The sequence below is a fragment of the Haliaeetus albicilla genome, chromosome 13, assembly GCF_947461875.1.
Source record: "Haliaeetus albicilla chromosome 13, bHalAlb1.1, whole genome shotgun sequence".
NCBI classification, from domain to species: domain Eukaryota; kingdom Metazoa; phylum Chordata; class Aves; order Accipitriformes; family Accipitridae; genus Haliaeetus; species Haliaeetus albicilla.
This window is the reverse complement of record NC_091495.1, coordinates 17,955,467-17,968,919: the sequence shown is the minus strand read 5'-3', so window position 1 is coordinate 17,968,919 and position 13,453 is coordinate 17,955,467. Positions and strand designations below refer to the sequence as shown.

Sequence of the window (13,453 nt, the reverse complement as noted above, 5' to 3'; positions counted from 1 at the left end):
ATTAACAGAGAATTTGGCTATATCTGCCAATCCTGCTGCTTGAAACAAGTCAGTGCTGTCAGGCTCTCCTTTAAGTCTTGTCTGTGCTATGAAAATTAGGTTCATGTTAGTACTAATAATGGCAGATAATTCTAATAAAGCCTCCCACCACACGATTAGACTGGTCCTGGGTTCTCCAAGAGAGACCCTGGCTTAAATGCTACCAGCATGGCCATCTGTGCTTAAAGACTCCTGTTCCCCAACAGCCCCTCAGAAATAGCAATCAAACATGAAAACTTTCTCTGATGTATTGGGTCTAAATAACTGCTGCACTTTGCAGAAGAATCTGAAATACCAAATGAATTTAGACTGAAAATTAGAGAAGCCTGGAAAAATCTGATTGCTTCAACTATAATTTATTTCCTGAATCTAGTGTAAGGGAAATAAATATGGTTTATTCTAAAATTAAATGCAATGGTGAAATCTAATTATACTCGCCAGTCAATATAAATTCCAATTTGAGTGCATGTACACACCACACTGTACAGCAATTACACTTCCAATCTAATTGGGGGAGGCACTGCGTGTATATTTAGGCATTAAAAATATTTAAAGAATTTAACTGGAATATTTTAAGAATGTGAATTAGATGGGTAAGAAAGCCACTAAGGTTCAAAATATGCAATACAAGTCTCAAAAACTCCAGGCTGTAATAATGAAATGGCTCATTCTCCAACATACTCTGGACTTTTAAACAGAATTGTTCGCTGTTTGCTGAAGCAGTTGAATACAGATAGAAAAACATGCTGAAAATATGAGTTGTAAGAACTTTAAGCAAATTGGACACAAGTATGTTGGCTTAATTAATGTTACATGGAGCTGCGATGCTTATAAAAGATACAACATTGCAGCAGGACCATTCATCATTTACCTAGTATCTGTGGTAACCCAGGACAGCTGCGAATACAGAACAGACATGGGAAAGGAGATGAGGAACTAATGACTTGACTTAGCTTCTCAGCTACAAACTGGGAAGGACTGTTTGGGTTTTTTGTTTTGTTTTTAAGAGGGGAGAATGGAAATTCATACTTTCAAATTTTCATTTTGCCCTAGTTTTTATATTCCGCAGGTAAGTCTAGCATTGCCTTTATCTTAGCTCCTTAAAAATCTCTCCTTTAGGTCTCTTTTTCCATGTTACAGTATCTCATAATCTGCCTCTAAGATTTTCTGCTGCCTTGTACTTGAATACTGAATCACTAATTTTCATTGTATTTTGGATGTTCAGGTGGATTTGTTTTAACATGTTCAAAATTTGGCTACTTCTTTTCCTGACATTTACCTGCTCAAAAACAGAGGTCTTGAGGAACTTTTTGTATGCAGACTGAAGAATGGTATTGCAATTCTGCAGCATTATGTTCTTCTTCATTTCAAGGGTTTTCTCAGACTAAAAGCAGAATGCAGTGCCGTATTTCAAGCTGTACAATTGATTTTGAACTAATACTTTTGCCCAATTCCATGGATATCACCTGAGAGACATAGTTAAAAACACACAAACTGTATTCCTAACGCTGCCACTGACACAATATGTAGCCCTTAGCAAATTATTATCCTCTCTCTACTTGCATCTTCCCATCTGTAGGGGATTGCTAGCTTAATAATGCATTAGTCTTTGTAAAGCATTCCAAAAGCCTTTGATGTACATAGCTTATGTGCAGTGGGATTTTTTTTTTAAAAAAAAGCTAAGACAAAGTGAAGTCTAATAATTTCTGGACAACCTACTTGACCCACAAAAAGCATTATTTTCTTGTATTAGAAAACAGAAGTAGGAGGTGCAGGCATGAGATCCCATAGTACTAGAGTGCCTGTAGCTCCCCTGTTTTATGGTATCACACTCCTCCCTGCCCAAGTTCAAGTGATGGGGACAGAGGTCCTTACCCTCTCTCAGTAATGTAAGACCACAGGCCTCCTTCTCCTCTGGAATGGTATTAGGGTCTCTTTATCCAATTTGGAGAGATGAAAGGCAATTAGAGGAGTCACCTTTGCAGTCAATACCTTCCCACACCTTGACCAAGACCTCTGGGGAAATTCATACCTCTCAGATCTACTGTTACAGGTAGCAAAGACGATGTTAACCTAGATCTGTTTGATTTTTTTTTTTTCCTTGCAAATATGAGGGCTAGAGTCTGTAAGCAAACAGGAGAAACCAAATTCTGGTATGTCATTTGAGCAAGGTATGTCATGCTTGTGTTTCAATCCAGGCCCAGTGTTTTGTATTCTGACAGAACTGAAGTAGTTAATGATTTTATGTGTTTTGCAGCTTAGGAACAAAATTTTAACAATACATCTCCAGTTATATCATACTGACATACTCTTATAAACAAAGGCTAGGCCTATTTCTGTTCTATTCTGAGAAGGTATAAAGTGGATGGGAGGGAACAAAATAAGAGCTTGTGCCACTGGAAGAAAAACTGGAGCTCAACAACTCTAGGTTTGTGATCTCTTGTGTTAGCAACCATCTGTTGCTTTCAGAGCTTACAACAGCAATCATAAGAGGGAGTTCTCACTCCCAACCATCTGTTTTTAGAGGGGAAGCCAAAAATAGACATCAGGCAGAGTTGTTAGAGGAATCCAACCTTCATGCAGGGAAGGGTAATCACTACTGCTGCTCAGAGGGTCTCAGTGAGGTACACGTATGTAACTAGCTGGTTTCTGCGGAGCAAAATCCCAGCTAAAAGTCCAAGTTTTAGCCCATTTCACATTAGGTCTCGGTAACGACAGTTGAAAGTCCTCTCAATATGAATTGCCATGCTTTAACTTTTGAAGTGCATTTCAAAGCTGTCCTTCAAGACTGCATTTTTCATAGTTTTCCTCCCTGAAAATAAATTTGTTTCAGAAGGCCCCCTGTAATATTTCAGAAAATGTTAACAAGTGAACCATAATGACTACTGTATCTAACATGTGCCCTAGGGACTTGGTACCAGCTCACAGTTACCCCAGTGGACACATCCTGCCATCTCCCCCAGATTATTTAGAATTAAAGGCTGATCTGCAGCTTTGCCATAAGCACCAGGGAAAGCCTCCTAGAGCAACCGCCTACTCCAGAAGCACCCCAGGAACAGACTTCACCCCAGTGAATCACCCTGTGGTTTCTGATTCTACGAGATGCTTGGGTGGGGCAGGAGAAAGAGGGAAGTGGTCTGTACTGCCCCATGCCAAGCACAAACTGCTTCCCTGGCTAAAAAAACTCTCCGAATTTTTTCAGTCTGGGCTGTATAATGCTGTAACCCTTTGCAAGGAAGGAGGGTGGAATGTCCCCAGGATGCTGGCTTCCTGGCACTGCCACCCACAAGGCACCACTAATGCAGGACCACTTGGCAAGCTGCAATTTGGTCTGACACAGCATTGCGATAAAACATCTGCTTGTCCAATTCTGCAACCCAAGCCCTGTTAACACCGATTCAGTCGCCTGCATCTGTAGCCACTAGCTTCTGAACACGCAAAACAAGATGTGGTGATTATTCCCTGGCTGCAGGGGAAAAGTGCACTACAGACCCTCTTGTCTCTTCACAGGCTTCTGGCGATATAGCTTGCATTGCTAAAGAAAGCAGAATTGTCCTGTTGTGGCTTGTTCGCACAGGTTTCCTAGGGAGTGCAAAAAGCTGCCGATTTGGGCCCAGCATCTATTTTTAATTTATAGAAAAGGCTGCAAGAATGCAGGGTAAGTGCTCTTGTATTGTATTCTAAAAATGAAGTAAGCTGATCTAAATCCATCTCTAAATTCCTGTGAGGAGGACTGTTCAAAGGAGGTATGAATTATACATTGAAAAAGCCAGGGTTTGTGAATTACGGATTTTTTTTTTTTTTTGACAAAACTTTCCTTCTGGCATATTTGAGGACTGTGCAGCTGCTTACATGTCTGAAAACCTTTTCTGTATAGAGAGAAGTAACTAGCTGGAAGCTGGAGCCTAGCAAGATGGATTTTAGAGCATTAGAGACAAGGACAGAATATTCCTTTAATTATACACCAAATTGCCTTTAGGCAATCAGAATTGATCCCAGTCTTAATGTGGGATTAAATACTGTCCAAATCCTACATCTTGCCATGTGGTGATGCTAAACTATTTTCCTAGACAGTCTTAACAGAACACTCCTTCTCTCCACTCCATCACCAAAGGAACTTCAACTTGCTGCCTTCTTCATGGTTTTATAAAAGTGGAAGTCCCTCAATTTTCTCTGTAAGACTTACTATTTTAGCATCTGTAACAACAGAACATGGATTCAACTGACTGCAAGCAGTATCACCAAGCACAATTTTGCTTAAAAACCTTGTATAGGTTGCTTATCCACTGTGGATCTCTTAAGAAGTGGCAGAGTAACTGCCGTGGACAAGCCTTTTCACTCCTTAGCCATGAGAAATCACAAGGCTGTGGTGCGTTCCTGTGCTGGTTCCTTTCTCACCGACAATGACCTCATGAACAGCACTCTTCCCACACAGGATTTCCACTTTCTCCGGGAAAGGAATTCACCCTGGTTTTCGTGACTGTAGCCATGAACAATCAGGATTTTCTATTCTTTCAGATATGGGCAAGCAAAGGAAAAATAGAAAATTCACCCTGGCTCAGGGGATCTGGTCAGATCTACCCTCTGAAGAACCTGCTCTTTGTAAAGATGGGTTCTTTCACTTTGTTTTTACAGAGGAATGTGACCATCAATAAATCTGTTCTCACAGGGAAAACAGACTATGGAATAAAGATGGTTTAGTATAGTTCTCCATATCATATCAGACATGTCTTTTCATTTACTAACTATATAAATCCTGCCCAGACAAGAAAGACTGATCAGTTAGGTGTCCCATTCCCTTTCACTTTTTACAAATAAACCCCAAACCCATGTTCTTCAGTCCACCGTTGAGCAACAGCTTTGTAAGACAGAAGACTAAGCCTTCACACTGACTCCTCAAGATTAATTCCCATTACGCAACTTCTCAGAAGACGAAGTGTCAGAGTACTGGTGCCATCATGTGCACGTTGAATAAACACATAACGGTGAAACAATTTCTGGAATTAAAGGAGTTCCTAAGAGTATTCTGCATCTTATTTTACGTCAAGTCCCGATTTGTCAGGGCTAACAGCTTCCATGGAAGAAGGTAGTAAAACACTCAACGATTTCACTGCAGCAGATGTTTAGGCATTTGAAAAACCGCCTACGATTTTTCTTTCTTAAGTAAGGAATATGTAAGCCATCTCACTGCCCATGGCTGGGCTATCTGTTGGTCATAGCTAAAGATGCCAACCCAGTTCATGCCTGGTATCCATCCCTTATTGACTCCACCACTGCATCCCAAATGGAAATCAGACCAACAAGGAACTAGCAGTAAGACCTACTGATGATCTTTTAGCATTCACAGCTATATCTAATTTAGAGCGCAAGCTGCCTGAGGCACTTTCAGTCTGTGTTTTATTCATATGAAGCAGTAAGCTCACCTAGAATGCTGATAGATGGTCCTTTGCTCTGGAGAATAATGCTGCCACTTGCATTTTTATACACACACCAGTGAGTGCCAGCCATCGCAAAGAATTATTGCACATGTGCCACAACATGGATGCAGCACAGAGCAGGACTAGAACAGACTGAGGACAGTAGCCGCTAACACATCAAATGACACAACCTCTTCAGAACTGCTGAAAGTGTTGTGTAGTGTTCAGACACATTTTTCTTAACACAAATCATGCAGTCGCCAATCCAAACCAACAGACTGCCTATAAAACCACAGAACAGAGCAGTAAAAAGATACAGTTCCCCTCCTCTCTTCCCTCATTTTGCATCTTCTCTAATTAGAGGAAGGGCAGTTTTGTTAGAAATGTAACTGCTAATTTGGAGGTTTAAAAAAAAGTCCTGAAGCTTTGTCCCAAAGCATCCATTTTAGTAATGTTGGTTTTAGTAATTCACAATAAAACTGCAGGATTTGGAATCAGTGTGCTTTATATTATTTCTTAAAGCCCAGGTTCCTAGAGTCTCATGATTATATAAAGAAAAATCACATCCTTTTCGCCTTTAAATGAAAGATAAATTTCTAGTACCCCACAGACACAGAGAAAACTTGAACACTTGAAGCCCAAAGGCTTAAAGAAAACCCACATCCAGCAAAGGGCAAAAGAAAAAGTCTCAAACCATTTTGATTTCCTAGGTTTTTTAGGTAGTGGTGTCTGCGGATAGAAATAGCTGACTCATCATTTTGAATGCCTGGGACTGACAAAACCTCAGTATTGCTGAAGTTTTACATCCACTTTGTCCATGTGTTCTCAATAAAGGAACTGGAACGATGCTTACTGAAATCAGCAATGGGGTACCTGCTAACACAGAGCTTTGGATCAGACCCTAACACACATTGTACATCCTTTTGCATTGCAGGTCTGCGCTATGGAGGCAGTACTCCAGTCTAAATTATCTTTAGTTTGTTTTAAGATGTATTTGGAGGCTGAGTCAGGAGTTAGGCTATAAATGAAAAATATGCATTTTTTATACTTTTCATATTTACCAAAATATAAAGAGCTCTTTTCAAAGCAAATGGATTCAATCAAGAAGTCTGACTACGGAGCTGCCGAAAACTCCCAGGGTCTCATATGTTCTCTATCAGAAAAACTCTGCCAGTTCATGCCACCTTACGCAGTTGTCCCTATTCCATCACTCTTGCCTCCTGCAATATAGCTGTAGCGTATATGATACTCAAATGAGTACAGATGCACACACCATCTTAAAATGAAGTCAGCAAGTAAGAGGATATACAATAACATTGTGCTGGAAGAGCAATAATTATTGCTTGTATTCAGTGTTGCCTTTTTAGCTGGTGATGTTTGGATAGCAGTGAAAGATGTCACTGTACCTCGAAGAAATTATAAATGAGTAAAATTCAGAGAGAACTGTCACAAACTAAAGGATATCTACTGACTTTTAACCCAGAAAAAAGGGATTTTTATGTGACCACATAATCAATGTTTAGCAAGAATCTCTCTAGGTCAGTAGTCTTCATAAAAATGTGCTTTTAACATATCAAAAATTGAAGTTTCAGAGAACCTCCCAAACTTGGTTTGCTTTGGGTTCTTTACTTTGGTCTGCCATTAACTTACTATTAAATTGGCAAAGACATTGGATCTACATTTTCAAACACATCCCTTACATTTGATTTTAACGTAACTCAGTGCCACTATTCAGAAGTGCTGTGGGGCTTCTGACACACTGAAAATGAAACATAACTGTCCTGAGTTTCCAACATGTATTTAGTGGATCTTTTGGGGAACTCAGAGCAGCATCTCCTATCCTGAGACTCCCCATCTGGTGATAACAATACTTACCAATCTTTACAGGAAAGCCACAATGCTTTCGAAGTGTGAGTCACAGCTCACAATGAGGTGTCTGAATGTAAGCTTTGCACTGCTATTATTGTTGGAAGGCCATTTTTAAAAGCAAATCAGAAGGTACAAGTCCCCTTCCTCTTAAAGGGAAAGCCTGTCTTTGCTTACACACTTGTCTACAGAACTCTCAACGTAGAGATTGTAAGCTCAGGCACTTCACCTCTTTTTGCGTTGAAAAACTTACTTAAATTTCGAAGGGAGAATCTAGGCAAGTTTTTATTTTATCTGCATACATCCAGTTGTTGCTGCAGAGCTGTTAAACCTACATGGCTGGCAACATCCTGAAGCACAGAGCAGCTTCAGCAGAGGCTGAGCTATTCATAGGCCAGCACACTGGCCAGCCGGGACTGAGTGAGCTCACAGCTTCCCAGCACCAGCTGCCAGCTCGGCTGGGACAATGTAAAGGGAGTGAGGGAAAATGCATGTGGGAGGAGGGAGGCGCAGCGGGGGACAGAAAGGGGACAGGATGTTAATTGCTAACATATCATTTTTAGGTCTGCCAAAATCACATTATAGGTTTCGGTGTTTACAACTCTACAGTAAAGGGTGGCAGGCTTCATGTTGCGTGAGACCGTGCTTGCATGTTCCAGGCTCACATTTGGCACTACAGCTGCATCGTAGGTGCAACTTGGAAGGAGTAATCTGGTCTGAGGACGGACGTTTCTATTTCACAACGGACCAGCCAAAATGATCAGCAGCTGCCTCTCCTTTCAGCAGGATACTGAAGTGGTACCTGCTAGACCAGGGCTACCTACTAAAGCCAAGACAAGTAGCCAGCAAGAAGTAGAAAAATTACTGCTATTTCTTGTTTTATTTATAGCAACCACTGCAAATTTGGTGACCATCCATTTTAATAACCACACCTCTACCCCTCTCTTTCCCACAGGCACATTCACAGTTATAACCATTTGGTTTTACACCTGGCCTTAATGCAAGCACTGATCTTGCTAATATTTGAGTTAGCTTTACACACCTCAGCAGCCCAACCAACTTTAATATAAAATTGCTTTTAACATCAGGGATTCCATTACAACCGAAAAATCAGTGTGTCTGAATTAAGAAGGCTGCAGCTGCAACCAGAGTAGCCATCGGTATCTGAGCTGAGAGGAACCAAGAAGTGGCTTGGTCTGCTCTTCTGCTTTAGCATGTTTTGTGGCTACTGTTTTGGTGATGGTTAAGAAGGCACTGAGCGCATCCCTGTATCGGACCTACAGCTTGCCCTACACGTGTTAGGGCCTTTAAGGCAGAGAAATAAAAGTGGAAAGCCAAGGAACACAGTTTACCTCAGCTTTGTCCAACCAGGCCACGCTAGTATCACAACGTAAGTGATGCTGAGGGATACAAATGTTATTATTAGGCACTGCACCACAGTAAGGTTCACTCTGCTCTGGCTGTACCGCACTCTGCACTGCCCAGATGCTGGCTTGGTGCCAAACCTGCACCAGGCAGCCACGCTATGCCTCAGCATCTCTCTTCCTGGGGCAGTGGGAGCAGCACAGGCTCTGCTCCTGCATCCCCCCCATTCTCCCTCCTGGTCCTGACAGTCCTTCACAGCAAAGACACAGGAGAAGAGCAAGGCTTCTATCTCTATGTGGTCAGTACATACTGAAGGAAAGGGACACCACGAATGAAAACCCCACAACAAAAGAGACTGAGAGGATGGACCCCAACTGCCATTTTAAGCAGCAGCCTTCAATATGGAGCAAAATCTCCAAGAGGTAAATCCTGTGTGTCCTCCCATTTATCCCGATCATTTGGGATGTGGCAAGGGGACACGCAGCACACCTCTTCATTAGTGCTTACAGACATTTCTCCGAAACTTTTAATATCGTAAGAGTTGGCAGTATTGTTTTAGTATTATGGAAAATCAAAATGATAATCACTTGTCACTAGTTCAAAAGCACTCCAACATGGTGAAGTTAACAGACCCCTGGTGAAGCCACAGTCCTCTTCCCAGGCTGATTTTGCCACATACCCCTGCTCAATGAAGAGCAGTACCGACATGCAGTTAGTCTCCCGAAGCAAGAGAGGCTACTGCAAAGCCAAAGGCATCCAAGCATCAGTCTTACAAGCACCTCATGTTTAAACTTCAGTGCATTGATGCTCCCAGCTCCAGGCAATATAGGCAGGTTCTGCAGTTCTCAACTTCCTGGGGAAACCAGGACCCACTCCAAGCCCACTCAGTCTCAGCGCATGGCTATGTGCAGCAGCAAGGCTAAAAGGAGTTGCCAGCTCCACCTCTGGGAGGAATTGCTGGAGGAATGCCCTCTCGGACACCACCAGCACCGAATTCCCACCTGCCTCCCTGGCGCGGGAGCCTGCCTCCACAGCTGCAAACCCAAAGGGGCTCCAAGAACCTCCACTGCCCAGCAGCTGTACTGGCTATTTTCTGCTGAACCACGGCCTCAGTATTTTCAGCCAGAGAAAAGCCTGCTTGAACTCACACACACCCAAAGCAGGGAAGGTCTGTCTCCATATAAACTGAAGTTTGTGAACCACTAGTGGCATTTTTCCCTGCTATATTTAACCTGGAAAAAAATGGGATTTTCATAGACTTATTCTCAACCTCCTTTAAACTCACAAAGACATGAGGTATTATGTCATCAGTATAGTTACTACACATGATTCTGTGTGTGTTGTGAAGAAGTGAGCTAGAAAGAGTACTTAATGCCATGAACTCAAAAGCTTGCAACTCCTCTGCCAAAGAGAAGCCTGTCACAAGTTTCTAAATACATAACCACACAAGTTAAAGAGACCCACAGGCTGGTAAGTCAGTATTTCAGTGCGATGAGCCTGCTGAGCACCAGCTAGAAATCAAAAGGTCTTCAATCCTTGCTCTGCTATGGGCTTCCTGCATGGATCTGGAGTAGGTTACTGTCTGAACCTCCATTTATCCCCTCACTCCCCCCCAAAATGAGATCTGCAGATTGTACCTATGTACTCTGTGCAGAGCCGGGAGTATAAACATGCTGAAGACTGGCAGCTGCTTAGATACCACAGTGATCATGCACTGCCAAGTTTTGATAAAATGATACTATCAGGCCAGTATTTTACAGTAAAACTATTTGGGGGTGACAGAATTAGAAATTAAAGCACTGATGTATGCTGGCACAGAAATCCCAACTTCAAGCACCAAAGAATCCGAGCCGTACAGAAGTCTGTGCAATTGCACCTGCTGATTGCAGGTGTGTACCAGATGCAGCATGCTGTTTCCTCAACACGGAGAAGACACCATCAGCTCATGTCTTTTCTGCTCTTTACTATATATGTTTAAGCTTTAAAGTGCATAGCTCTGGGAAGATGGGCTTGTCAGCACACTCTCTGACAAAGCAGCTTTTAGCTGAATGAAATTGCTGGGCTGGCATCTTCACACAGACTCCCCTCCTTAGGTGTGCTGGATGTTGGGACGGGGCTCCTGTGGGCAGCCCCAGACGTCCACCAGTTCCCCAAACATGCTGAAGTGGGATGGGGATAATGGTAGACTTTATTAGCACTGCAGGTCTGACTAAAAGGGAAGTTTTGCCAAGACCAGATATATTTGTAAAGGTAGCCTCATTAAAACACCCTATGTGAGCTGATGCTCCTCTGAATTAGGCCAGCAAGATCTGGTCCTGGGTACATCAGAAACTACTCTGTAATTCAAACTTAAGCTTTCAGCTTCTCAGAATTTGGGAAAAAAAAAAAAGCTTACCTGAATTTTTTACACATCTGGATATACAATTTCACACTAAAAAGTTTTTCTTAGTATAACAGGAATACCTTCGCTTGCCGTTTGCTGTAAACTGGCCGGTTTACCCTACTAGCTTTTGACGAGGCCAAAGGTCACTCGGTTTTGTACTCAGCACATTCAGGCAGAGTGGGATACCGCAAAACCACACAGAGCTAACAACACACATTCCCATTAATAGCAACAAGCCAGCACAAGCAGTTTGAGACAGCATCCACAAATAAGTGATGCATATGTACAGTAGTGCTAGGGTCACTTTCACATTTTCCAATGCTCATTATATAAAAAGAGAAAAATAGTTGCATATTAACCAAATGCTTTATTTGCCTGAGCACTAGATCCTCATTTTGTAACCTACTTAAGCAATATTTTACAAGCTGTGTTTTGAACCAATTACTACTGAAAAACAGGACTATGACAGTAATAAGAAATGCACTTAGTTGGCATAAATTTGACTAGTTTGTGTTTACGTCAGTGAGATGACAACCACGAAGTCCATCTTTTTGGGAGTACCCGTCAGGTATCAGCTTTCTGGAAACGGAGCTGTTTCCTACAATTCTCATGGAATTAATTTTATTACTTATTTCAGGCCTAACAAAGATATACAAGACTGGTTAAATGCTGCTTCCTTTACTTAAGGCTGTATGCAGATCTAAAAAGGTACACTAATATAGGCAGCAGCTGTTCAATTAAGTATAGGAATAACATGGTTAAAAAATATGGCTTCAGTCTATGCAAGTCCAATGAGATTATCTTACTAGTTGCTCTTTACAACACGGAAGCATGTCTGAGGTCATGTGAGACCAAAACACATGCTCATACCGCAAGAAGAAGTTTTAATATAAGGAATACACAACTTTACAAAACCCATGCGGCATTTCCGTATATATGCTCTGCACCTCCTTGGGAGATGCCTGCACCTCCCAGGGTCAGGCCCTTCACAAACTATTTTGTTTCCGACAAGGCATCTCCCCAGAGCTGGGACTGCTTTAAGCCAGGAGACCATGCTTGGCCCGCGGCTGGTGCCATGCAAGTTCAGCTGACCAAGAATTGACTTGAATTCAGAGCCCTTCAGTAGCTGCTACACCAGTGAGCCCTCCAAACATCAAGCATTTTATCCATCATTAAAGTTACTTAAGATACATGCTGACATAGCATCTTTCACAACAGGCTGTAATAATCTTAACCAAATGAGTGACTTGAATTGTCTGGGATAGCAGAAGAAACCCAGGTTATCTGAAAGGCAGTGGCTGAGAATTACATTTTATTATTTTGCACCTCTAAGTTGGACAACTCTTTTTAGCTATTTAAGAGCTGTAAAGCGTAAACAAGGCAAGCTGCGGCATTGTGGGTCTCTATCCGACCCATCGCGTTTAAGGCAGCAAGTTCCCTCCCAGCTAAAGGAGGCACATTTCCCCCATCTGAAGGCCGGCGGGAGGGTCGGCACTCCGCGGGGGTTTGACCGGGGGCGATGCCCGGCCAGCGCTGGCACAGCCTGGGCCGGGCGCGCCGGCTCGCCCAGCGCCAGGCGATGCCGTGGCCCCCCGGCCGCAGTTCCCCCGCAGCCGGCCACGCACCGCTAAAAATAAAGCCCGTCTCCGCCTGCCCGCCCTCGAGAGTAAGGGTCGGATCCACGGTTTTCTTCTAAAGCCGTTTTTTATCAGTCGCCCTCCCCCCCGGCACCCCCACCCCCGCCGCCAACCCGCCTCTGAATCACCCAGCCCGGACCGCAGCCCTGCAAGTAACTTCAGCGCGGGGCCGGGGCCGGGGCCGGGGCCGGGGCCGGGGGCAGCGCTCGGCACTCACCTGGCCGGCGGTGTCGTACAGCCCCAGCAGGTACTGCTTGCCCCCGACGGTAACGCTGACTGCGAGGGGGGAGAAACACAGCGGGTGAAGGGGGGCAAAGGCCGGCCGACCCCCCCGCCCCCCGGCAGGGCAAGGCCGGGGGACGGAGGGAGGGGGGGACGGAGGAAGGGAGAGAGGGCGGCTGCCACCGCCGGCGGCCGGGCCCCCCGCCCGCTCACCTGCGTAGTGGTCAAAGACGGTGGGCACGTACTCCTCGGGGAAGGCGTCGTTGGCGTAGCTCATCAGCAGACACGTCTTGCCCACCGCGCCGTCCCCCACCACCACGCACTTCAGCATGACCGCCGCGCTGCCATGGGCCATGGCCGGAGCCCGCCTTCATGGCCCCGCGGGCGCGCCCCGCCGCGCCGGGCCCCCCGGCATCGCCGCCACCGCCGCCGCCGCTCAGCGGGCGCCCCCGCCGGCCCCCGCCGGGCGCGGCCCCCCCGCCATCCGCCGCCGCGCTGGGCCCGGCGGGAGCCGCCTTCCCCCG

At 44.4% G+C, this 13,453-nt stretch overlaps 1 protein-coding gene across 1 annotated transcript in view; it reads right to left on the bottom strand.

Moving 5' to 3' along the window:
- The window catches only part of RHOQ (ras homolog family member Q), a 25,007-nt gene extending 11,554 nt beyond the window's left edge, over positions 1–13,453 (bottom strand). Inside the window, exons 1-2 of the mRNA XM_069800312.1 lie at positions 13,143–13,453; positions 12,925–12,983 (exon numbers count right to left, since the gene is read on the bottom strand). Of these exons, the coding sequence (XP_069656413.1) occupies positions 12,925–12,983; positions 13,143–13,284 (201 nt within the window). The 5' untranslated portion in view covers positions 13,285–13,453. The remainder of the gene's footprint in view (positions 1–12,924; positions 12,984–13,142) is intronic.